A 26,656-nucleotide genomic window follows, 5' to 3' on the forward strand; every position below is an offset into this window, starting at 1 on the left:
GACCTCTTGAAAAATACTTCAACGGAAAACTACTGTACAGTATGGGAACTTCACACTGATTAATCTACATCAGAAGCATCCGAAAACATGCCTAAATGGAAGCTGTCAATCTGAGCTGGTCAACAAGTAAGCTTTTGACACTGCTTCCTTTTATCTTCTCCCCTAAAACTTCAATAAAGATTGCTTGGAAAGACTTTTATTAACCTCCACCACTTCCCTCTGACTCTTGAAACATGATACATGAGCGTAAAGAGGTCAATGATTTCAGAAGTGTGATGCCAATTGGCACATGGATGCTTGGCATCCTCCTCAGAGGTCAGACTATTTTCAAGTGCTCGTGGCCAGCAAACCCCTTTTGTCTACCCCAACTTATTTTTGAAAACCTTTGAACGTTAATCCAAACCAATGGTCAAATAAACAGATACGATCTTTCTACAAAACTGTAGCTTTCATAGAACTTTGACCAATTATGCCTCTCAAATGCTCCTTCCATTAGATAATTTAAGTTCTCTAATATTATTTAATAGCTAATGAAGTAGTTCTAATTCCACTGGAAAAAAAAAAAAGTATTCTAATAATTCCATACAACAGAATTGTGGAACTTTCAGGTCTTACCTGTCCCTTGAAGAAAATTAGGAAGTTCTCAAAAACCCATCAGCAAATGATGTATATACTTCAATACGATTTTGCTATAGGAGGTGAAGGAAACCTCACATTCTTAATGTAACTTCCACACAAATTTTTAAGGAATATTGGTAATGCAGATATTTTTGTAGCAATTTGTTTTACCATACCAGGTTGTGAAGCATTGAAATAAATATTTCACCTAGTACTTGCTCTACCCACTTTACAGTTGTAAGCAACTGAAGCAAGCAGATAAGACTACTCTGAGTCACGACTAAGATATGGATTAGAAGTAGGAATGGAAGCTATTTGGTTATATATTAATCCAAAGATACAGGCATGATTTGCTCTATATTTATGTACTTTTTTTTTTTTTAACTGCTCTTTAGCTTTTGGTCCACAGATTACTGGATGTCGCAGACAAGCATGCATAATAAAAGAGATATCATGTTACTACTGCACAAGATTGTGCACTTCATATAGAGGGATATAATAGGCCTCAAATTCTGCAATTTGTGTGCAACACCAAAGACTGTCTCAGAATTAACACTACCATTATACCATGGAAGACTAAACTCAAGGTCTTCAGCCAGCAAGGGCTGGCGCTTTCTGGACACAGCTGAACTGCTTCTGTGTTTAAGCAGAGCCCAAATTCTGTGCAACTCTAATATTAAGTCTGTTAGCATGATGGTTTAAAGTAATTGGTGCCACTCACTGTAAATAACATGCTCTAGGCCAAGAAAAAAATACATGGGATGTTAATTATACCGTAGAAAGCACATCAGCTTTTTAAAAGGATAAAATCAAGATGAAATGAGACAGTCATTAAGGTTTATATGAAAATAATCTTGTAAGCATTGACAACACACATGGTATAAAGAGCTAGTAAAATATTTCCTGATTTTATGATTAAGGAACCATTTACATTTGTCATTACTGAAATATATATGTGCCTAGATACACAGAGTATCCCATGCTGCTGTCTCATGACACCACTGTCACATCAAACACTGGTCCAGTATTCTCATCTCCAGGGAGAAGTGGTGACAAAGGAAACAGCACCCCCATTTTAAGTTAACAGAGGAACTAGCAGCAGCAGCCTTGGGCAATTCTTACCCTACCCTCTAACTGCAGGAAACAGCTGTACTCTGAAAAGAGTAAGAAGCTGGAATGAAGACTGCATACCATTAAGCTAATATGTAATGTATATGCTCATAGGAAAGATTTGAACATTAACCTGTTAACATTTACAAAGAAGTCTTCCAAGGAGATTTTATACTTTGACACGTTTATTTTAGTTGGATGAACAGAACCCATGAACAAGCTGAAACAAGTGTTCCTTCAGCCTCACATTTGCCTCCCTGAAGACTTTAATAACCAAATGTTTAGAGATATCAGAAATATGTGGATATTAACATGAAGTAGTAGTTCAATAGCTATTTTTTGTTCCATGCTTCTCTTTCAAGTCGTTCACGGATTACTTCTTTAAGGTACGGTTCAAGATAATGCTTATCCTGAAAAAGAAGAGAATATTTAAGATTAGTTAACTTAAACTCAAAAGGGAGGTCCAGAAACAATTCAAACCATCCTACAGATTACTTCTCTCTCATTCCTCCTCAGATTTAACTACAAACCAATGTACAGAGGGGGAAGAGAAAAAAAGAACTATGTTACTCATTCTGAAAAGGTAAACTTGGTACCTACCAAGTCTGCAATGACAAACTCTAATGCAACCACTGCTAATTCTTAATGCTTCCCCAATATTAACAAGTAAAATGATGCCTTCAGCTATAACTTCATAATTTTTTTTGACAAATATCCAAGTGCGCAAGATCCACCTTAATTAGATCAAGTCCAAGTAAAATTTTCGTCACGCTGGAGAAGCTTATTTTGAACTTAGCTTCTAAACAGCACTGCAGACAAATTGAAACAGAACACCTTGTCTGTGCATAACGGCAAACCAAACTGCTGCTCAAGCAACTTTTGCAGTCAATACCAAAGTATGACCAATAACACCACAAGAAACAACCTCCACTTCTATACAGAAATTAATGTTCTTATATTATTTTCCAGTCCAAAGTTTAGTGAAAAAGTTCCTGCCAGGTGATTTGGAGAAAGCTGAAACGAGCAGTAATGTAAAGTCTGAATTATTCCACTACAAAGAAACACGTTAATTAAAAATAAAAAGGAAGGTGTAGCTTGATTTGGTTTTCAAATTACAGTAAGACATTTATTTTAATACAAGGCTTTCCTTTAAATTATTGACATTTTCATGAATAAAAGCTTTGGCTCAAGATTTTCTACAAAACCAAGAAACTCATTCAAAAGAATTTCCAAGCCAGTTAGAGCATACTTCCTTACCTGACAGCTTAGAATATTTCATCTGAATATAGAAGTGCTATAGTTTTGAGCTGTAGTTTAAGCCTTTGTCATCTTGAGCAAAAAGATAAAATTTCCAATCTTAAAATACAGATTTTTAAACAGCATTCAAAAGCTGTGTTTTTCATAGGTATCCTAAGAGATGCACACTCATACTCGTTATAAATAACATGGAAGCATGCATCTCTTCACAGAGACTGAAAATCCCAATGACACTACAACGATCAGTCTTAAAGACCTCCACCTTGAGGCAACTCTGTACACATACCTCTTCGTATTTCACCCACTGGTCTTTCGGAAGGATCTGATGTTTCAGGCTTAAGTCAAGTGCTCGCTTTATGCGAAACATTCTTTCATTGTAAAGATCCTCTGGAAGTCTCTTCAGTGCTTCTTTTACATCGTCGTCTTCATAAAACGTATCATCTCGCATTAATCCTGTACCAACGATATTTTACATTATCACTGAGTAGATGTTCCTAAGTAAGATTTAGGACCAACACAGGTGTTTTTGCGTAACATAGACATTACACTTAAAACGCAAAACTGTGAGGGGAAAAAAAAAAAAAAAAAAAAAAAAAAAAACAACCCAGACAAAGAGAACCCCTAACTGCTCACAGAGAACAAATTGTGAACGCTGACATTCACATACTCTATTTAATTCCTCTTTCTCCTTTTCTTAAGAAGGCATATGGAAAATCAATATTTGATTTAATGTGTTTCATAAGATTATACAGAATATATGCAGAACAGTAACTATTCAGGATCTGATGGGTAGACTTATGCTCACTTTATTTCATATCCTTGATTTCAGATGACTGTCTAGGTAAAAGCTTTAAAAGCTGATTCTATCACAGTCAGTCAACTGCAGATGTGACTACTTCAGTACATAAGAATTATTTTCTAAACTCCAGTGTGCATAATGCCTTGATCTCCATCAGCTACAACAAGCAATGGAAACATGAACCTACTGATTTTTTTTTGTGCCTGAGTTTCCACTTCTTCCCTCCATCAGAACTTAGTTCAGGGAGGTGTAACTAGCCTTCTGACAGCATAAGAAGATCCCCACGCTGTTTTTGGAGTGAAGAATTTCTGGAATTTAACCAAACCCGCTTTAAATTTCAGCATTAGCAACGAAGAACAAAATGTTACTTCTGTAACATTTCAAAATTGATACAGATCACAAATGCACACCTATTGCCTTGAGGTTAAAGGTCTTGCTCTCATGTTACTGAGTTGGCAGGAGTCTCCCAGTAAAAAAGAGATTTCCTTTGAGCCATATATTCTTGAAAATATAAGGCGTGGTTTTGTAGTTTCTGTTTAAAGGCACAAGATGCATGGCTGCTAGTTTAACCCATAGATTTCAGTCACATTCACAGAAAATGGAACAAATGTATTAATGCCATCAAGAATTTCAGTGGATAGATAGCACTTCACCTCTAGAAGTGAGTGATCAAAGAATAAACTTTAGTCTTTCAATTTTCTTTTTTCTTTCTAGCTTTCCTGGGGCAGGCATGTTAACTTCTTTAAATGATGCCCTGAAGTTGCAGCCAGTGCTAGTAACAGTCTCTGAATACTCAAATTATCTTGTCATTCAAGAACAGCTCTGCAATCTATATTGTTGAAACAAACTTGGTAATAACAAGGGACAAATTAATGATAATACCATCAAGGCAATTCCCTTCACATAAAGAAACACTATTTTTACAGCTACTTTCCCATTATACAGGCCAGAGAGACATCAGCTCAAGTTACAGTGATACAAAGTGCAAAAATAGCTAAATCCTTTTATACAGGTTGGATACTTTGCAAAAGTAACCCAGACAGACCAACTGCTATTAGCAGCAATCTCCCAGTTTGGAATGCAGCCCTTGGGAAGGTAACAAGATTAGCAGGTACTAACCCATGCAATTAACTTGGTGGGAAATTTTTTTTTAAAAAAATCAAGCTTTCAGGACTGCTTTCTGGAAGTTTTTTCAACAGCTCCAGCTTAACCTTAGATGTTACAAGTTATTTCACTGAAGAACAACCACAGAAACAACAGAAAAGAAGTCACTGACTCATTACTAGGTAGCGGTCATGATGACCAAAGCTGTTGATAACTTTCTTCTCGAAAGAAAAGTAGTAGCTATCGTTGATAAAAAGACATGCATCAAATTGCTCATACATACACCAGTTATGAACCATAACTAGATGGAGAACTGTTAATCATGCAAAATTTTTAAGGCTTAACGAAACACTCACCGAGCTTGTTGAATCCAGCTGCATTGTAATACCACTTGCGGATTCTGTCAATCAGACGGCCACCTCCTGAAACTGAAAGTGACTGTCATCAGTCGGGGAACACGATGAAATGCAACCTTGCACACCGCTACGACAGTATGCAAGTATCTGTTGACTGCTTTCATGTACAGTAACGCAACACCACGTCAGGTTTGAACTTGAGCATGTATGACCAGGCCTCTCTGCTTTCCAGTACTCTTACATGGATACTGAGCATACAGAACGAGTGCTTGTTCCATACAATATTCTGACCTCTGTTTCACTCAATTTAAAAATTAGAGTATTTTAAGACTTGGAACACTGCTAACAAGTCATTCCCAAACACATCAGCAACAGCTTTAAGCTCCATAACTCTTACTTGAGCTAAAACTATAGTGTTTACCACCCTGTTTTTCAAAGCATTTACCTAAGTTTCACAGCTCTCATTACGGGTTAATGCGATTTCAAGACCAGCATATTATGTTGTTAACCTTCTGCTCCCCTCTCCAATTACCTAAATACTATTCCAGACCTGCTTTTTCAAACAGCTGCCAAAGTCAACGGGAAGGTCAGTGCTGAAACCTCAGAAGAATCATTGGCTTTAAGAAGAATTAAAGCACGCAAAATGCAGGATACTGATCTTTTCCTAGCTGTGATTTTGGATATCAAAGGTGGGTTGGTTGGTTGTTTTTTAAGTGTAGTCAAGTACTGTGCAGTTCCAAATTAAATTTGACAAGGGTCTGGAAACCTAAAAACAGCATAGTTCAGGCAATGCAGTGAACACAAGGTTATGTTTCATGACTTTAGGTTGGTTGCCTTATGAAGCCACTTCAGAAAGCCAGTGCTAAGTGTGATACCAGCACACTGTCAGCATATCGCCTGATCAGACTTCGACCTTCACATTTTAGGAGCTGAGAAGAAATCACACTAAATGAACCAAGCCCGAAGCCGCTACTTATTACAGAATGGTTTGGGTTGGAAGGGACCTTAAAGCCCACCCAGTTCCAGCCCCCTGCCACGGGCAGGGACACCTCCCACCAGACCAGGTTGCCCAAAGCCCCATCCAGCCTGGCCTTGAGCACCTCCAGGGATGGGGCACCCACAGCTTCTCTGGGCAGCCTGTGCCAGGGCCTCACCACCGACCCCCGCAGCCCCCCCCGAGCCGCCCCCCCCGCTCACCGCTCGCCCTGGCCGCCATGTTGACCTCGGCGCGGCGCGCTGCCTGCTGGGGAGAGCAAGGGGCGCATGCGCGGCGGGGCGGGTTCGATCCGGGCACGGCCGTGAGGGGAGGAGCGGGAGCGGGGCCGGGGACAGCGCTTTGCCGGTTGTCCCTGAAGAAAGGTCCCGCTGCGCTTCTAAAGACAAAGACAAAAATAAAATGAAGAAAAAAAGTTGAATTATGCCACCAATCTTGCCCCACCAGGCAATTTCAGGCGGCTGAGCGCGATGCGCAGCCTTACAGCAGCACTGAGGGCGCCCTTCAGGCAGCCGCTGCCCCGCAGCAAGAACAGCGCCGCAGGAAATTTTTGTCAGCTTGCAGCCAAAAAGGATTTGGCGTGACTCGAGGTGGTCTTCTCCCCCCGCTCCCCTTTTCTTTTAGCACTTCTCTCGGTTGTCTTTCTGCACGGTGTTTCTGGGAAGCGATTTTGGCATAAGCTCACACAGCATTTCAAGGAACCAGTTTAGCTCTGGCAGCGGTATTTTTTTTTTACATTTAAATTAAAAGCTCAAAGTTTAAGAAATTCACAACATACGTATTCTATAAATTGTAATGGTTTAGCACACGGTGATTGTGCTAAGGGCAGCCAACTAGATTTGCAAAACCAAACTATTTTAGCATTCTGAACCCGCACGTTTTCTGTGATCATTTCTCTTACTAAATTGCTTGAAGACTATAGTTTATTAGCATTTAATAATTAAAAACATTATCTTAAGTTAGATTTAGATCTCTGGGTTTGAAAGGAAGGAGTGGGGAAGCGTTCAGCCATCCCATTTTCAGCCACCACTGCAGCTGATGCTTGTGCATCTCCAGCAGAAACAGTCAACATGACAGAGGATTTCAGTGATCAGTGTCGTGATCAGAACAGGAACAAGAGAGCATCATGACAGACATCAAATGCAGCTTTTTCCTGCGTTTCAAATGAAGATGTTCTGGTAAATCAATCTGTGTACTGCTTATCCTGATGCCATTCCTTACCTTGGGTGGTGTTGCAATTCAAATTTTGATTTTTATTCTGGGTAAAAGTCCCAAGTTGGGATGCGGAGAACTCACTGCTCTTCTCATTCTTTAAATTGCCCTTTAACGTTACTGTATTTCCCCCCTGATTAGGGGAATTTAACCTTTTGCATTTTATTCTGCTATCTGCATTCAGAATCTTCAGGCTTTTACTCCTGTGGCCCAAATAGGTATTTTAAGTTCCAACCTTTAAAAAAAACCCGACATTTTCATTAAATAAAAAGCTTAAATACAAATGACAACATCTGGATTTCAATTTCCTGACCTATTTTAACTGAAAGAATAGAAACTTGTAAACAATAAACTATTAGTTTGCATTTGTGCAAAGTTAGTTTCTTCACTTTGCCCAAATACACTGTGAAACATTTCGTAATTCTGTATTAATGTGGTTTATTCACCAGTAGTATTAACTACTTTTAATACTCCCACAATTTCTATTTTACTTCAGTTATAACTGAGCAAGATAACTATCAATTAAGTACACACTATAGCTTTTTTTTTGTACAGTTTGTTACATCTATACTAAAGCCATACAAATCACATCAGGGTGGAGTAAAACTGCTTCTGCCTCTCAACAGTGCAGAAATGACTTAAAACTAGACGTGTCCCTGAAATCTAGAAGGAGCTTTTCTTCTTATAAATTTGCCTAGATTCAATTTGCTGATTTTCTGTTACATTTCAAGCCCAATTTCACTGTTTAGCTTTTAGGATACTAACTTCAGCAGCCAGCTTTACGAAGAAACACCTGTGTAACCTGTTGAAAAGTGCCTTCTTTTATGATGGGCTCCACATGTCATACTGTACTTCTCTCTACCATACAAAAGAACAAATAACATTACTAGCTCTTAAGATGACTGGGAAAAAAATTAAGTCCCTAACCATTTTTTCCATCTCCCAAGCTTCTGAAGTTATTGAAAGAAAAAAAAAAATCACCTTAATTTACTTTTGTTAGCATGCTCCATCATTCACACTGAATTAAAAGTTAGCAATTAATTACAAGGATCACATCAATAGCAATCAGCATATACTTACCTAATCCTTTTGAAATACACTTTTTAATTCACCGTAAAGTGACTGTACGCCTTTACATCCTACTAGTGTTTCATAAATAATGACTTCTTAAACAAATAATTAAACAAGTTTGAGACCATAAAAGGGAGCATTTTAAAAAAAATGTTTATTTTACAACTTTATTCTATTCCTTTCTACATGTGTTAATAATTAAATAGTTTTTAAGAATTTTTCAAAGTCCTGTATAGAGGCTTTGGCAATCTCTGTACAGAACACCTCATCCGGCAAGGATACTAGCTGGTCCAGAGAGATGTAGCTGGGTTTTGCTGGGTCATACTGGGCTCTTCCCAAAAATATAAGAAACATGTGTCTCTCTTTGATACGTAATAGCTTTGAGTTGAAAACCTAAGAAAGAAAAAAAGGGGAGAATGTTTTAGGTAGCCTACATTTCAGATTCTGATGAATCTGAAAAACAAAAACATTTTTTAGACAAAATGGGGATCTAGCAAGAAAATATTCTACATCTTTTCCTCTCATTTATGTCAACCATCAGTTAGGTTGTATTTAAATACAAAAACGACAGGCTCAGCTGCCCTAGTCATGTCCTGAAACTCACCGGTTTTGAAGATGGCAAGGAAGAACAGAAAGACTGACAACACCAACAACACAGAGTGGAGGAAACTAACCACTTACTCTTCCAGAAAGAGAACAAAAATAATGAGGTGAAGCATCACAAAGCCACAATAAAGACAACTGAGAAGGAAGTGAACAGGACTTGTGATCACTTACAGGTCAAGGAGGACAAAAGTGAGACATGGATTGGAGTTATAGAAAGCATTGGTGCTAAGATACGTTAGATACCAAGATAAGAAACCAAAATCCAGAAGAGGAGTCATTTTCCCCATACAAGTTTGGCTTTTTAGCCAGTTAAATAAGAATCAGTTAGCATTAGACTTGCTTTAGGAAAGTTGTTGTTGCAGTTTGGAAGTAGCAATTTTTTTTTCCCTTGTTCCTTTTTTTTTCCCCTTGTAAGAAGTTAGAGTAACTGCCTGTCAGCACTTGATGAAGTGAGAAATGCTTTGAACTTTTACTTTGTGAGGAAATAACTGTAATGAGAAGATGGAACAAAAATCATCAAGAAATTCATTTATTTTCACTGTTTATTGCTGCAGCAGAAGGAAGGTCAATCTGACTGCATAAAGGATAAAACTTCCTTTGCCTTTAAACTGTATTTTCAGATCTTGGGATGTACAAAATTTAATTTTTAATTAAGCAAATATGAAATAAATGGTTATATGTTTATCCTGCTTACTGAGCAGATCCTCTGCATAATCTGTCTTCTTTCATGTCTCTTACACACAGAAGATTTCAGGACAAGGAATCCCTAAGCTGGTAGTAATTCTCTTTTATGAATCCAAAAGAGACGGGCATGATTATTTCTGTCAAAAACTTAAAATTGACCAGACTCGGGGCTGGAAGGGCACATACACAAGGGACAGAAGAAAGGCACTTTTACACTTGAATACTCAACAGTTGCTGACTTGCTAATAAAAGTCTTCCCAATTAGAGTAAAAGCCACATATAAATTGAACAATTGTGTCCTGCATACAGCGAGCCTCCACTTTCACCAAACTAGTGAAACAGTTATGCACACAACAATTTATCCCTAGATTAACAGCTCACCTGAGGAAAGCGAGTAAGCATGTGGTGGGGAATGCCCATTATGTTGTGCAGGTAGTCAAATGTCTGTCGGAGTCTCTTTCTACTTGCAGTTAAAATCTTGGGGGTTTTATACGCTATCTGTTGAATCTCGTTACGTTGAAAACCGAACTCAATTTGACAAACCTGAAAGAGGATAGAATTTGATTTTCAGAAGTCAGCTACAGCAAACAGCTTATTTTAACATGCCACTGAAATAAACTTATGCAAAATTCTTCTACCCTTTGTCACACAGCAATATGAATGCAAGCCATATCATCATCTTCCAGTTCTCTGAAGTCAGAGTTTAAACTGTTTATCATCCTGCATTAAAGTGCAATTTGCTTATGGAGTATTCCTGAAGTTAAGATGGCTTCTGTGAATGCTATCTATTTTTCAGTTTGTCCAAGATATGAACAAAAAAGCTTGTGTCTCAGTATGCATGGCAGTTACAAGCATAAAAATTCTCCCCAGAGAATCCTTCCTAAGTTGAACCTGAAAGAGTTGTGTGGAATATGCAGCGTATTCAGTTTATTTTACAGTTGGTTCATGTCTAAAGTAAGATGTCTTTTTCAAAGACTGCCTTGACTTCAATTATGGTTTCCCAAAAGGAAAAACAAAACAGATTTTTTCAATAAAATCATGAGAACTCCTCCCGACACGCAGGATGGCAAGCAGTTCACTGAGTTGTTGAGAAAGGAATTCAGCATAGAAGAGTGTCTGGTAATTCAACCAGTTCTTCTATCCTCCAGTGACATTTACAAGGAGCTTGTTTTCTGTCATGAATTGGGTGTGCTTGCCAGGCAACATAGGCAGACTTTCAAATCCAGCTCAGGTACTTCTTCACAGCTGGCACAAAGATGGTGCTTTTGTGTGTCCAGTTTGATGTGCCAAGACAGCTCTTTTCCAGGACTGCCTGGCAAACGCAGAGGGAAGGGCACGAAACTGGGTTTTGAAGATACTGTAGGATTTCCAGGTCCTTACAGGCAATCGTTTCTAGAGATGACTTTAATCAGGTCTTTCGACTCCTGATTCTTCCTTATCTGCTTTATAAATATTTGTGCATCACAAGGAACTAATCAAGACAGCATTCAAGTATGAAGAGATGTGTTTGCACTGTTGTGGTGCTTTCCACAGATCTGAGTTAGCAGGGGTAGCTCGCTGCAGTAAGAAGTATGACTGCAAGTAAGACTTCTTGTTAAGTCAGTGGAGACATACGGCTGGCCCCACTGCAGTTAACTGGGGCAAGTCGCTTCACCTTTTCTCTTCTACTCCGTGAAACGTCTTCCTCGACATAAATAGTGAGCTCAAGTGTAACTTGCTTTGACTGCACTCGGATGATATATTTAATACTCAGTAACTCTCTACATCATGTATGTTAATATCCTTACTGTGCAAGTCCTGGCAATGATCAACACACCCTACACGATTCCCACAACAGATGGTGGTAACGCAAACTTTCCAGCTTTACCCTCTCAAAAAAATCTCTAATTGTGCTTGAAGAGACCTTTGGAGGATAGAATAATCTATCCTTGAGCCTGCTTAGTCCATGATCAGTATCTTTTGGAAGCCAACGTGAGTTGCAACCGTTATTTCCAAATAGCAGCCCACTCAGTGAGGGGTAGCACCAAATCACTCCTGAAGCGGCGTTACAGGGTTATGCTTTGAGAATGCTGCTTGCTCACCACCAGTTTAAATCACGCAGGTCTGACTTCAGATTCTGAGTCCGAAACATCCAACCTCCTGAAAAGCTGGAGCTTCTAATCATCCGTAGATTCAAATATCAAGGACCTAAAATTCCTTCTCCTCTCTTCATACGTTAAAAATAAGGATGCTACACTTCACATTTCCTTGCAGATAGACAAGATAGTCACATAGAACAGCGAGTCTCAAAAAACGCATTCATTATAATATACTGAATCCCCAGCCTGTGGAAACAATGTTCATTAAAAAGAAAGCAGTATTAATTGGAACAGGCTGTTACTTTCCAGTCTCCTCCCTTACCACACACACACATTTCAGATTGCAAGATTCCCAGTGCTTAATGGTTTCAGAGCAGTGAGTCTGTGTGAAAATTATATATTTTAATTCATAGTTATGCATTATAGGGTAATGGGACTTCTCAAATTGTTAGACTACATCATGCTGTTTGGCCTAGCTGGCTTTACAGCACAATAATTAAACCAATACACAGTTACATTTTCAAAGGGGAAAGGAGTCCCTGTGGGTTTGAAGTTATTTACCCAACAGTTGTTAATAACGACCATCTGCTATCAGACAATAGGTGTCAAATGCGCATTTTGGCAGACTAGCTACCTGCCAAGAGGAAAATAATCAAACGCACATTTCTTGCTCCTAAATCCTCATGAACAATTCAAGTTAGCAAAAAAACACAGTAATTAAGGGGAAAAAAAAGGAGAGAGCAAGCCCTATTTTTCACTCATTGTAAAAAAATGGGTAACAATTTGTGTCATCAGATAGCAAAATCTGGCAGGAAGGGACCCAGATGAAGTTTCTAACCTACATCTGAATAGAAGACAGAATAAGACATTGTTCCACGTATGCTGTACACTGGCAAACCGTAGAGGAAAAGAAGTGGTCTGACAAAATCCGCAGTTATTTTCCATCTTCACTAGAATTATTTCATGGAATTCTTTCTGTACAGGATTCTTCTCCAGAGAATTTTACCTTCTGTCAACTCTTAGTCTATGCAGGTACTCAATATATTTTTTAACTTCTATTAACAAGCTTACCTGAAGATTCTCTTTTACAGGCTCTAATTTGCCAGTCAGTAGCCTTGGCAGACGAATTACCAGATCCTTTGTCTGCAATTAGGGAAAACACACAAGGAAAGATTACCATGAGAGCATGGCGCAAATATATCTGTGAAAGAAAAATACAGATTTATTTTTTTTGCAATTGGAAGAGCGATGCACTTTCACTCGCATTTCATTTTCTCTCTAGCCCAAAGCTGAGTTTGCATGAAACAGCTATGCATTAAGATGCAAAAAGTTACTCAAACATCATGTTAATTTGGAGAACAAAAAATACCATAGCCACTATAAAACAGATGGGGAGAGGGAGTAAAAACATTCCCCCAAAGTAGAAATCATGCTGAAAAGCCCTCTCTCAGTACTTGAGTTGTTTCTCCCCATCTCTTTAAAGAGAAGTAAACAAAACACTACCTGCTAGAGGCTATAAAAGGATTTTTCAACTGTAGTGCTTTATTTGTCTACCTTGGGATTTAGTAACACCGTAACATTATGGCAACACAAGAAATCACTCCACATCCCCTGAGCCATGGGACTACTTGTAATCCAACCTGAGTACAAGGCAGTGACTAAACCCTTTTCCGGAGACATCTCTTACCTCAAGCCTGGAAAGGCCAAGAACAGGCACTGTGACAGCTATGACTCTTCAACTAATAGAAGCCAATAGAAGAACGCACGATTCCCCTTGAAAATTGACATTTATTGCAATCACCAGCTACTGCAGGAAATAACTCACATTGCCCACTCACATTCTAAGCAGCTCCAGCTACTAGCTCCTCTGACTATCCCAAAGCATGGTGCTAAATACCTGCCAAGCATGTTACTGTGTGGTAAGCACTCTGAGAAACAAAGACTACCCTTGGTGAACTAGCACGTAACTTGGCATTTAGTTTGATATTGTATTTGCAGATTAGACTATTTTTCACTGACGAGTTAAGTGTTACAGTATCTCGAACAGATGAAGAGAGCCAATTAATCTGCTTCAAGTTAAAAAACTGCTTGCACCAAAAGGATTCAGTCCTGTGAACTACTGCAAATAATAAAACTGGGTACACACATGCTTCTTTGTCAATATTCTGCAGCCAATTGTCTTCAAGAACTGTACTTGAGGATATTTTGAATGTCAGATGTCCTATTACATCTATGGAAGGTTAAAATCACGTTATACCTTCCTGTAATCCTGTGTTACGTTGGTAACGTCAGCAGGGCTTGTGGATAACCTCCCAGCACTGCCATGTAAGCATTCATGTTCTGAGACTTTACAGATGTCATTGACAAGGTACCTAAAGACTTCAGACTATAGTTTTTACCTTTTTTACACTGAGGCCAAGTTCATTTTTGAAGAAACCCAGTCTGTTATCCAATCTTTCCACTGAAAACAACAGCAAATATGGAGCTCTTGAGACCATCTGAGCAATTTCTGTGTTACCAAATTTTTTTGATTTTAGGTAAGCCACTCTAGAAAGAGAACAAAAACAAAATAAAATCAAGTGATGAAAATTTTATTGCCTCCATTTATTCAGTACTTGCTTAAATTCCTCAGTGATATCTTATAAACGGACAGATGTTCTAGCATTAACATGCAACTCTGCCAAAAATAATTAGGGGGAAATCTGCAGTTATCATAAAAGCAAAATACCATCCCTTCCAATTAATTAGAAGTAAAATAAACCTCAGAGCAGAATGTCAATACCGAAGACAGATTTTAATTCCTTCCAGCTGTACTTAAGCAGATAACTATGTTAACCTACATTTAACTACCAGCCTGTCTCCTAGATTGCAAACACATTAATAGATCATCATAGGGTATGGACAAGAAGATATACACAGCCTCTTGCTATTTTAATCAATTCCATTTCTACTGCTGAAAGAACAGAGTACTATACCTCATACATCCCTGTTTTGCCAATAGCACTGGAGGAGAAATATCATACAACAATGCCATCTGTAGAGACATTGTCCAAAGAGACATTTCTAAATCAGCTGAAGTTACTTTGGTTACCATAGGTCCCTACTTTCAGTCGCTGGTCCAAGGATTTAGTCACAAAACATCTGGTTGTCAGAAAGGTGAAAGGACTGACTAAAGTTTTTATGTTTAACAGATCTTTGTTTCTTTCCAACTCAAAACTTTTTCCAATTTCTATTGAATTCAGTGAAAGTGAAATCCTGCTTCAAGTACTACTTACAATAGATTATTACCATAGCTCCCAGGAAAAAAAAAAAAAAAGAATGGGAGGGAAAATACAGCATACAAAAGAGACATGATTAACCCATTTGCCACCATTTACAAAAAACATACTGGTATCTGAAGAGGTTCCCTTTGGTTACAGATGATCAGAAACATAAGTAACTTGTTGTCAGATGAACTTTGGGCATACAAGAACTGATTTCATCTGACTAATTAAGATATTGCATAGACTGCAGAACATTCTGCAGAAATAGATACTCAGCGAAAGACGCTTGGTCTTATAGTGGGGAAAAAAGGCTGTGTGTTACATTATGTCTTGTGGAGAGAAAAAAGTAAAACACCTTCCAGTACCTTCTAGCCACTACAACCTCCCTCTCTTTCCACAAACCCTCAGAAATGAAATAACTGTAAGTGAAAAAATCTCTTCAGAGAAGATGTAAGAACATCTAGAGAACCAATTCCCAACTGAGCAGGTATCCCAACACAGAAGGTAGCAGCCTAGTCTTCAGACAACACTGATGGAACTGGCTACAGAAACCTGAGAGACAAGGACATCAGGAGGGGGAAGAAATGCAGAATAAAAAAATAAATAATTGTCCCTTCAAAATTTATCCCGTTATGTTTTGAATGCTGCAGTTTGGCTATGCTGTACTTCTTCCATTCCATTTTTCAAGGACACAACTGCCAAGCATCCTAGAAACAGAGCTAAATGAACAGATTAAAAATAATAAAAAAAAAATAATATTTTGGTTGTCCTGACTCCCATCCTTTTTTATCCTGGGAACAAGTCATTAAGATTCATACCTGAAGCACTTCTCTACAACCTGGAAAGGCAAGAAGATTCGAAGAGAGACAGCAAGATTATAATCAGCTGACTCCAGGAGATGGTATATCAGAGAAGAACAGTCATTCAATCTGACCATGGCTTGAGATAACTCTGTGAGCACTGGCACCAAGGTCAGCCCTCGTTCTCCTACGGCAGTCAGCAGTTGTGTGTAGCATGTTAGCAGTTTTAAGTCATCATTAACAACACCATAAAAACAAAGCATCTGGTGCAGCTGCAGTACAGACACTGATTTGCAACTGTCAGAATTGTTATGAGTTATGGAATGTTTTGACTTTTACAGTGTTTATCTGAAGTCAAATGCCAAATCTATTGAAATTTGTGTTTTGTTTCCTGGCAACACGGAATCCACAGCAATAAAACATTCCAGAGTGATGTAACCAATACCGTGTCCATCTGCAGTGAAGCGTTTATGCGAAGGTGATACTCAGCTTTCAAAGACGGCTATCTGAGCCACATTCACCCTCTGCAGCACACTTACCGTAGAGATTACATTAAACCATTCATCAATGCCAAAGCGAGATAAACTTACTGAAAAATCAAGCCGTTGAATAAGAAGAAATTGGATTGTACTGTTCAGCCCCCATTTCACTAACTAGATAGTGACACAGGACAGTCACTGAAAAACAAATCTGACTTCACAGGTGAGTTAGAATGCTTATCAGAGAAAAAAAATACATTCTTCAGGAGAGTACAGGCAACTCAGACAATCTCAACTCAAGACTACTGCTGAAAAATGAGCTAGTTTCTTTCTGGATGCTGTTTCTCAAAGTCCACTTACTGAACAAAAGGATGGAACACAGGACAAAGAAGGAAAAGTCAGGTCTGTGTTAGACCTGAGTCTGCTAGTATACCTGTTTCCAAAAAGCTGTATTTTCAGATTTCTGTCTTGGACAGCTACTACATGCAAAATCTAAGCAGGCAGCCTTTCTTTTCTGGATTTTCTAAATACCAAGATATTTTGAGTTCATTACAAAGCACGCATGCGCACACAAGTTGTTCTGCAAAAGAAGAACTGAATTAATGCAATGCTTAACGTAATTTTGAGAATACGTGCCCATTCTCCTGCATTTTTTTCTATAGTCAACACACCTAACGAAAGTATGGATCAGAAGAATGAATTAATTTCATTTCAGAATCTGTTATTAAAAAGATACACAACAAGCAAACACAGCTGAGTAAATAAAGCTAGGATATATGTAACTACAAGAGAAACCAGTAAAGTACACTCCTATAGTCTAGAGCTGGTACCTTGAGTATCTCATATCTTAACGTTATCCCACCTGCCAGAATCTAGAAAGAAACAGCAAAGCAAAGGAATAAAGAGAAACTGTTTGTAGCCATAAACCGAAAAGGGAAAAGACTGGAACACAGTTACAAGCTACCACATTGGCCCTGTGGCAGGAACATTTGCACAAAAACATACGCTCAAAACCTACACTCAATTATTTCAGATAAATGAAGAATTAAGAAGGACATTTTTGGGGAAAAATAGATTATTACAATGCATTATTTTAAATATCTTGAATATTTTAAGTTCAGGATATTTAACTTTAGGGAGGATTTGAAGGGTTTTCTGCCACAGATACAAACTTTATCTTTGAAGTTCTGGAAATAATCCTCCAAAGTTAACAGCCCAAAAATACTGAGGACACACTTCTGTGAATGTATATTCAGTCGCAACCATAAGACCAGCAACAGCACAGGTATCTCAGCCACTGCAGTATGAAGCCCAGCACCCTAGCTTAAGCTCATTGCACAGTTGAAATCTGCACAAAAGCAGCCAAGGTGCACATGTATGTGGCAAAACCCGATGGTTGATTTCGGACACAAGAATGAACAGCTGCTGTAAGTAACATTTTAGACCCTGCCACACACACAGCTCCTCAATAATCGTGTTTTACCCACTGTTATCCCTTCAACTCAGCTACAGTTTCATAAAGCTACTTAAAAACCACACAAAACAGTGTTATCCCATTATATCTTTAGAACTGCTCAGACAAAGATTTGTTAATGAAATAATGGCCACTGAAGAGGATGTTCCACCGTTGGCAGAGAACAAGCAATACTGCTAAACAGCTTGATTCAGACAACACTAAAACCAGTGAAATTAACAGTCAGACTTCAGTTAACGACTGACACATATCCCAACTTTCTAAATCATACTGCTGGAAAAAAGGAGTATACGAATATGTCTATCTTATTTCTTCACTGCTTTCAGTCAAGTAGCTGTTATATTCAGAATGCAACATGTTCTGAAGTTAAGCGTTCGCTAGACAGGCAGACTGTATGAAGTACAGTCTGCAGTGCACAGGATCTAGATTTGAGACAGGACTAGGAGGAGGTGATGCAGAAAACAAAAGTTTGACAGTAAATGGAGAAAACAGCTTGTTTCCCTTACAGTCTCTGAATAAAGATCCATAAACGCAATGACTTAAGAAAATAAGCCATTCCACCTCTAGGGGTTTTGGTAAACACACGCATACACAAAGAAGCTTTAAAAAATAAATAAAAAAATCACATCAGCAACAACAACAAAAAAACAACTCCAAGAGGCAGTTAACTAAATAAGCTTTGGTCTAAGACATGAGATCTTACACAGAGACTGGCATTCATCCTCATGCACAAACAAGCTTGAATGACACCAAGGGCCAGTCTAGTGCAATACAAGTGGGAACACAAACAATGAAAATTGGTTCATGGTAGTCTTGTGCTCAGTTTGGGCTGGACAACAAGAAAAAAGTCACTAAAACACTGTGCTGCTATTAAAATTAAGCACAGAAAAGCTCTGCTCTGCTTCTTTTACTGCAGAATCCACAAGGTAAAATTACATATATCATATAGAATATGGTTTTGAAGTATGATTGATAGAAGACAAAATCCATGACCAGTCATCAGTATCTCCACATCTGCAGATCACTACATGCGCAATCAACATCTGACAACAACAATACGAAAAAAGAGGTTTACATTGTTCTCCAACTTAATGGAAGCCTCAGGGAGCATAGTTTTGGAATCTAATCTGACACGGGTAAAGCGAGTGGCTTAGGATGGCAAGCTGCTTCTTCTGTGGCAGAGACAGGAACAGACGTTTCAGCCTGAGCAGCCGATCTTTGCACCAGTGCTGGACAGGTAAGTAGGACATCAGAAACTGCTGCAGGGTGAGCACAGGCATGTACGCACACAGGTAGCATGAGAATTGCACCTGACGAGCAGCAATGATTGCTTGCACCTCCAGACACGGCAGACACAAGGAACCTCGTTCTGCTGAAACCCTTTCTTTCTGTGCACCAGCAGAAGCTGCTGCCAGCCATGTCTCGGCCAAACTCTCCTCCCTGCTCTTAACCCACGAATGTTAAGGCTCCTGATGGAAGGACTAAAAGAGGTGTATGCCTTGATACACAGCAAAGAATCGGTCAGCTCAGGTATCCTACTCCCTCATTCCCACTGTTCCCGCTATACCTTACCCACAGCTGATGCTATCCAACCTCTCCTGACAGCTCCTCACCTACTAGAGCAATCCTCGCTCTTCCAAACTTTTAACTGCCTTGCCATTGCAAGCCAGCCTGCAACATGATTCACTTAACCAACAGTAAGCAACAACTGCATGGAGAGAGGTGGCTGAACAGCCCCACACCCAAGAGTTGAGCCCACTCAAGCACTTGGCCTAATGCAGTCCCAAGCACATACTTACAGATGGATAAATCAAGGCACGAAATCAGATAACACGTATGCAAGGGGCAGTCTCCTTGGTGAGTCAGTTCCAAGCTGCTACCAAAAGAGATGGTCTTGTTCTGTTTCTCCTCCTGTCTGAAATACGCTTCTCCTCACCCTTTGTACGGAAACTAGCAGCACACAGCCACATATCTCACAAGTCTGACTGAAAACTTAAACGATAAATTTTGGTAATGGTCAGTTTTCAGATGGATCAGGGGGTTGACTCAACTTATAACACCGCTACCACACTAATGCTGACTGATGACAAAGGAACACGGAGCCAAGGGATTAAGTGAGGAAGTAAGCAGCAGCAGCAGCAACGGGCGTTCAGACAAGCTTAAGACAACTCCGAAACTACATCTTCAAGGCCGGGGGCTTAACATCCTGTTGCTACTTAAAAGGCATACCTGGTTTCGAGAGCTTCCAGATCTTCACCTAGGATGTACGGATTTCTGGTCAGGAACAGTCCCAGCTGATTGTCTTCTACACCCACGTCCTTAAGAAACAGGAGTATTTTTTTTATATCTTTCTCAAAGTCCAAGGTCAGTAAGAGCTGACCTGCCTTTTGACGTTTCTCCACTTGGGATAAGTCAACTCCTACAACAAATAAAATGAGATACTGTTTTAATTAAACACAGACCTCATTCCCTATAAATGTTTCAGAAAGGCATGCTGATGTTTCTAGGACTTCTTTTTTTTTCCCCCTCACTTATTTAAGCATACTTTGATTGCTTAACACAGTAAGGTCATGATACCTCCTATATGATGGAAATATTCCAGATAAAACAAGCAGATTGGTTTCAGACTTTTGCTAAGATTATTTTCTGAAGGATGACATCTCCAATGAATCCTGCACGTGAGGAATCAAACACACCAGTGTGTGCCACACACAGTGACCTACTCTTGTCGCACGGAAGCATCTGTACAAGAAATTCCTAACTCCATTATACCTGGGACAATTTTGCAGTGAGTGATTCACACAACAATTTCTTACTGCACAGTGCCAGATCTCCCCATCACAAACATTTGTTTCACCAGCCTTTCTGGTATTCCTCGTGCTTTTGGGAAGCGAGGAAGAAGCCAGCAGCCTTGGACTCAGCTATCTTTCCCGCACAGTCCAAATGCTTTCTGATGAAAACTCCCACCCCCTCATTCTTTCCTATTCAGTCTACTGTGCCCCACTTTTACAGTTCTGCATAGCAATCACTCTCCTTCCTTCCTGGGAGGGAGAGCTGCAGGATCTTTCGCAGCAAATTAAAACATCCTTATCCAGCCCAAATGAAAAGACCAACCAACTTGCACAAAGTGCTCCCTACCTCCAGAAGTTCTGGGAGATATGCCAAGGGAGTAGAGCTAGGCAGCCTCGTCTTTAACTAATACAGCATTCAGTAAGTCATACAGCCTCTTCTTTTTCCATTCACCCTGCATAACATTCTGCTGCCTATAGCAATAGTCACTGTTCCTATAGCTTGAAATTTTCAAATTTACAAAGCCACCACTAAGATCAAAGCACAAATTACAGGAACTCCAAAGCCCAGGGAAACCACACAAACAAAATCACACATACCTAGCTGGACAAGCTTCGTTAGGGTTTCTGAGTGATCAACATAATCTCGGAGCGTGGAAGACTGAAGGGGAAGAAGTGGATCCGCAAGGATCTGTACGGCTTCTTCCTCAGAAATCTCCTCCAAAGCAGATGAAGGCAGAACATCATCCCAGTCTAGGGAATAAATACAGAACAAAGTGCATTTTGTGAATGACAAAGCCGTTCCCCTCAAACGCTACGCAGATCTTTGAATCCGTTTCAAAATGCAAGAACACTTTGCAAGAGATGAAGAGCCAAACTATTGCTGTGTGAAAGCACATGAAAACAGGCTCTGCTCCCAGTTTTTGCTTCTGTAACACTGCCTTGCCACTGCCCATCAAGTCTTCCTCATATGGCCAAATCCAAGCTTAGCCCCCAGGTAGCCTGCCTTCGGTCTCCCAGCTCGATCACACAACAGATCACACCCCCTTCTTGAAAATTCTTCTTTCATGTCTCCACAGATTTAATCTTGCCTGATTACATCCAAACCAAAAGCTAACGTGAAGATTTTTCATAGCCTGATAAGTGCGCCACCTGGCTCCTCTTCCAAATCCAGTGCTTGAGCTGCAGTTGTTTCCAACCTTCAAGGCATTTCACAGACAACTCCAACTGAGCCGTGATGTCTTACCCATTACAAGATGGCTGCTGACTGCCACCAGCTCTGACAGCCAAAGAAACAGAGCTCTGCCTGCTCATTAAGGTTTCCAAGTAAGCATCATTACACTTGCTTCCACTTAAGTGTGTTCAAAGTCACAGAACTCCTTGGTTTTTTTTTGGAAAACATTTCTCTAAACTCATTTATTTTTCCACTGATAGAAGCTCACAGAAGAACAGAAGACAGATCAAGATTGCTGTTTTGCAGGCTGACCGCTAGCATTCACCTCAATTGTCAAGCTGATCACTCGTACTAATTACAAACTCCTCAGGATGGCAATTTTCCGTGTCCTGTTCCTTAGCATGACAACTTCCTGGAAACTAAGGTGATGCTCTTGCGTGTTAAAAACACAAAGCTACACCTGAACAAGAAGAGGTTCCAAAGCCAGCAGGAAGATTCTGATGTTCTAGGAAAAGTTGTATAGACTAGCTCAATTATTGTAGCTCTTACCACTTCTTTTTCTCCAAGCCTCATAAACAGAAGCACGGTGGAACATTTTTAGCAACGTTAACAATTTAAACAGTCATAACAGCTCTCTATGAATTTGTATGGATATGAAGCATTTTCCTTCAGAACCAAACCCATACACACCAAGAGCCATTCTGGTAGCACTTTTTTGCTACTTTTTTTTGGTTAGACATGCATCTTTTGGCCGCTCCAAGTTCTTTGAATCTCCTATCAGGAAACAGGCCTCAAATGATAAAAAAAATAGAAAAAAACAATTATGTTTCTTCCATTATGCGCTGCCAACTAGGCAAATTGCTCCATGCATAGCAGTAAGTCTGCCTGTGGATAAAAATCTGGCACGTAGATCAGCTGTGTTGCAGGTGTGGCCATATACAAGCTGGCTGACCTGTCAGCTCTGGTGCACCACTGTTTCCAGAACCAGCTGCAAAAACACACAGACCTCAGCTGCTGCTCTGAGCCACCCCAAAAATAAGCTCTGTAGGATCCAAGCTGGCTGGACTTAAAGCTGAGCCTGAACATACAGGACTGCTTAATAACGCCAGATCAAGTTTCCTCAACATACATACAAAAACCATTTTTCCGAGGGTGGGATATGTTATCCTCCCTCAGATATAAGTATCTGAGTGAGGATAAAGAAATGCCACTCTGAAAATGTTTACTGGAGGAAAGTGAGGCTATTTTGTCAGGGCAACAACGCTAAGGAGACCTTGCATCTATCTGCTTTCCCTCAACAGAGGGTTTGACGAAGCATTTCTCATCGTGACAGTTCTTAAGAAGGCTTCACACTCTGCTGCCTCCTGTTGCCCATTCCTAATCATCCTGGAACACCCCTCAGGCGTACCGCATCAATGTATGAGCTGCTTTGGGAGTGGCCTCCCTGACACCTGCTCAGCTACTACAAGTAGTTATGAGAAGCTCCTCAGCTGGCTGCTCTAGACTGAAGTTTCTACCCAGCATGCTGTATTTTTATATTAGCTTAAAGGTACTCTTTATAGACTAGAGCTATCACAGGAATTCTGCATTAGCTATGGGACTAAAACCAAGTGAAAGTCACGAAATTCAGGTAAATATTTTAATTAAACTGGACAACAAAAAAAGAGAGCCAATGGCAATACAAGAAACATGACTTGGAGATTAAGAAGAAAGGGTATCCTCAAGGCCTCTTACCTTCACACAGTATTTCTGTGTTCAGGTCGGGGATTGTTTCTGGTTTCGCTTGTTCCTGTTTTGCTGGTAACAACAAATTACTTTCAGGAGAAGATGAGGATCCATCCTCGGCACTGGCAGGCTGCGAACAGTTTTCTACTGATACATGTCTGTATGTCTGCAATCCCCACGGCAGAAAGCTGCGTCTAGAAGCCAACAAAACCAGAGGGGCAGCCCCCTGACATGCCTGCACCGCCTTGCTGGAGCTCCTCAGCCTGTGCAGCTCGGCAGCACGGGCTGCTTTCAGCCAGCAGCAGCAGCGGGAGGCCGGCCGAGCCCACAGCGCCATCCTCCACCTCAGCGCGGCATCCTGCGGGGAGAGAAAGGCCAGAAGGAGGAATAAGGACGGCGCTGCCCCCACCTCACCCAGCGGGCAGGCAGCGGAGCGCTAATTACCCCCCCACGGAGCCCACCGCCCCCCAGGCAGCCATTTTAGAGCTCCACACACCCAACAAACCCCACCAGCGGAGGGCTGGCCACCTCCACAGCCACCGGGAAACAGCCACCGAGCCCGGCGGGGGGGATGAGAGCAACCGTTGGGGACCGTTAACGGCCGTTAGGGACCGTTAGGGACCGTTGGGAACCGTTAACGGCCGTTAGGGACCACTAACGGTCGTTGGGCCGCGCCGCCGCCTCACCTGCCCCTCTCAGCGCCCTCCTCCCCACGCGGCCGCGTGCTCCCGACGAAACCATTCCGGCGCAGGCAGAGGGGTGTCCGGGCGCGGAGGGGCCGTCCCATAGCCCGTAAAAGAGGGAGGGGATCGCGCCTTCCCCCCCCCCATTTCTCCCGTTTCGTCTCGCCCTCCCCCGGCCGCGGTGGCCCCGCCCGTGGGGGCGGTGGGCGCGGCGCTGCTCCCTCAGCGCCTCAGCGGGAGGCGGCGGCGGGGCCCGGCCCGGGCCGGCCGAAGGCGAAGCGTTGGGGTGAGGGAAAAGGACGGGGTGGGGGGAAAAAAGGTCCCGAAATGGCGTCGTGCGTGGGTAGCCGGACCCTGAGCAAGGACGACGTGAACTACCGGCTGCACTTCCGCATGATCAACGAGCAGCAGGTGGAGGACATCACGCTGGAGTTCTTCTACCGGCCGCACACCATCACCCTGCTCAGCTTCACCATCCTCAGCCTCATGGCCTTCGCCTTCACCAGGTGAGCGGCCCCTGGGGGGGCTCTGGGGTGAAGGGGAGGGGGCTGGGGTCCCTATGGGGTCCCTATGGGGTTCTGGGAGGCTCCTGTGGGGTCCCTATAGTGTTCTGGGGGGTCTCTATGGCGTCCTTATAGGGTTCTGGGTGGTCCCTATGGGGCTGCTGTAGGGTCCCTAAGAGGTTCTGGGGGGTCCCTATGGGATCCCCAGGGGATTCTGGGGGATCCCTATGGGATCCCCACGGGGTTCTGGGCTGTACGGCCCACCTCAGGCCCAAAGGGGGTGGAAAACCCCCCTCAGAGAAGCACCCTGCTCTTCTGTGGTGTTTCTTCAGACTTGGTGGTCTTCTCGCTAAAAATGAGCGTGTGGCTCCAGCAGCGCACAAAAATGGCTCTTTGCTAGGTTATCACGGGGCTCGGCAATGATATTACACCGGCAGGTAATTTACCAAGGGTTCATGTGTGGCAGTGACTGTTCTGTGTCATCGTTTTCATGCAGCGTGCTTTATCTGGGGCCCATCGCCCGTTGGTGTAGGCCCTGGTACTGATAAGTGTAGCCACATCCTTTCCCTACCGTAGGAACAGCCTTCACCACCGCAGTCGTGCGTGGAAATAAAGCTGAAGACAGGCACAGGTATTTTCAGGAGCCTTATTTGTAAACAAAAGGTATAGTAGGGCAGGCTGCGGGGTACCTTGCAGCGTTGTTCCAGGTTGTCCATATTTTTTTATTGCCTCCTACTGAATGGGACTGTGAAGACAATATTAGCATCCTCGTCTAGATTCAGTTTCTTGTGCAGTTTCTGGGCAAATAGGGATTCTGGAGAGGTTCTGGCTGAGCTAGTGCATCAGGTTTTGGATTCATTTATGCTTTAGTGATGTTGTATGTATGTAATTGCAGATTGCAATGGCCTTGTTCATTATACTGTGCATTTGACAGAAGACCATCCTTACTTATTCCTAGGCCTGAGATACAATTCAGCATGTAATCTTCAATATCTGAGGGATCCCTTTTTAACAGTTAAATCAGAGATGTTTCTATGTGTTGGTACAATATTTAATCAGGAAGCCTTGCTATAAGTGTTCCTCTTGCCTCATATTCCCGTCTGATAACTTGTCCTGCTGTCGGGCTAATTTAGGTCAAATTGACGACGTATTGGGGAATTCTCATCCAGACATCATTCTGAGGGACTAGTGGAATTGATTGCTCACCTTTGGGAGAAGAAAAGGCTCCTGCCTTTAATTCTTCCAAGCAGAGGATGAGTCAGGCAGCAGGTTCAGGACTATGCACTCTTCTTGGCCCAAAGAATATTTCTTGAATTCTCAGGTGGTTTGTTTTTTTTTTCCTGAAGAGGATTGGTAACTTTTCTTTCCATTTGTCTTGCTAGCTTTCTAACTCGCTTCGGTTTCATGTTTTTTCCCCTTTTTCTTTCTCTGCTCAGCCTCACTTCCTGTGTTTAAGTACCTATTGACTTCTCTTTAACACTTCCCCGTTACTCCTCTTGTTAGGTTGTGAGAGTTACTATTTTTTGGTGTGTTTTTTTTCCTTCCCCTTTTCTGCTATTTCCAGCCATCACAGGAATTTCCTAAATCAGGGTGATACCAGAGTGCTGCCTCTGTTGCCTTATTTGGGACACTGCTCAAACCATATGTTCTGCCTGAAAAGCCGAGGGGGAAGGGAATAGCTCCCCATGTGCTTCCAGTGTGTGCTCCCAGCTCTGGGCTTTCTGCTCCCATCAGCTTCTTGCACAAGCCTCCAGTGGCTGTGTTCATATTTCCTCCTCCTGTGCTCAGTAAGGTGTGACAAATGATTCCTCTTCCTTGCTTCCCCTATGCTGTCAGATGTTCCTTAGCACTCCTGATCAATTTATAAAGCAGGGGAT

At 41.4% G+C, this 26,656-nt stretch overlaps 3 protein-coding genes across 9 annotated transcripts in view; 1 reads left to right on the forward strand and 2 right to left on the reverse strand.

Moving 5' to 3' along the window:
• Positions 1 to 1,895: 1,895 nt before the first annotated feature.
• LOC118247841 (cytochrome b-c1 complex subunit 7) lies at positions 1,896 to 6,596 on the reverse strand. The gene is made up of 4 exons (XM_035546159.2): positions 6,442 to 6,596; positions 5,245 to 5,316; positions 3,272 to 3,438; positions 1,896 to 2,138 (listed from the first exon to the last, which is right to left on the reverse strand). Exons 1-4 carry the CDS (start codon positions 6,458 to 6,460, stop codon positions 2,061 to 2,063), a joined length of 336 nt encoding a protein of 111 aa, XP_035402052.1. The 5' UTR covers positions 6,461 to 6,596; the 3' UTR covers positions 1,896 to 2,060.
• A 2,061-nt stretch (positions 6,597 to 8,657) lies between these two features.
• MTERF3 (mitochondrial transcription termination factor 3) lies at positions 8,658 to 24,470 on the reverse strand. 2 transcript variants are annotated; one of them, XM_035546156.2, is made up of 8 exons: positions 24,280 to 24,470; positions 23,603 to 23,951; positions 21,295 to 21,447; positions 20,135 to 20,324; positions 14,289 to 14,436; positions 12,961 to 13,032; positions 10,193 to 10,354; positions 8,658 to 8,914 (listed from the first exon to the last, which is right to left on the reverse strand). In XM_035546156.2, exons 2-8 carry the CDS (start codon positions 23,928 to 23,930, stop codon positions 8,720 to 8,722), a joined length of 1,248 nt encoding a protein of 415 aa, XP_035402049.1. In that variant the 5' UTR covers positions 23,931 to 23,951; positions 24,280 to 24,470; the 3' UTR covers positions 8,658 to 8,719. The 2 variants fall into 2 exon arrangements, with proteins under 2 accessions (XP_035402049.1, XP_035402048.1); XM_035546155.2 differs by having other exon boundaries at positions 24,090 to 24,286.
• Positions 24,470 to 26,656, forward strand: part of PTDSS1 (phosphatidylserine synthase 1) — a 29,030-nt gene continuing 26,843 nt past the window's right edge. For 4 of the 6 annotated variants that reach the window (XR_007707801.1, XR_007707802.1, XM_035546153.2 and 1 more), the window contains exon 1: positions 24,470 to 24,782. Coding sequence is in view for 4 of the 6 variants with exons in the window: in XM_035546153.2 (XP_035402046.1) it covers positions 24,604 to 24,782 (179 nt within the window). In the remaining 2 variants the exon portion in view is untranslated. The remainder of the gene's footprint in view (positions 24,783 to 26,656) is intronic. The other 2 variants (XM_035546152.2, XM_050708649.1) reach the window with 1 other exon arrangement.

The sequence above is a fragment of the Cygnus atratus genome, chromosome 2, assembly GCF_013377495.2.
Source record: "Cygnus atratus isolate AKBS03 ecotype Queensland, Australia chromosome 2, CAtr_DNAZoo_HiC_assembly, whole genome shotgun sequence".
NCBI lineage: Eukaryota > Metazoa > Chordata > Aves > Anseriformes > Anatidae > Cygnus > Cygnus atratus.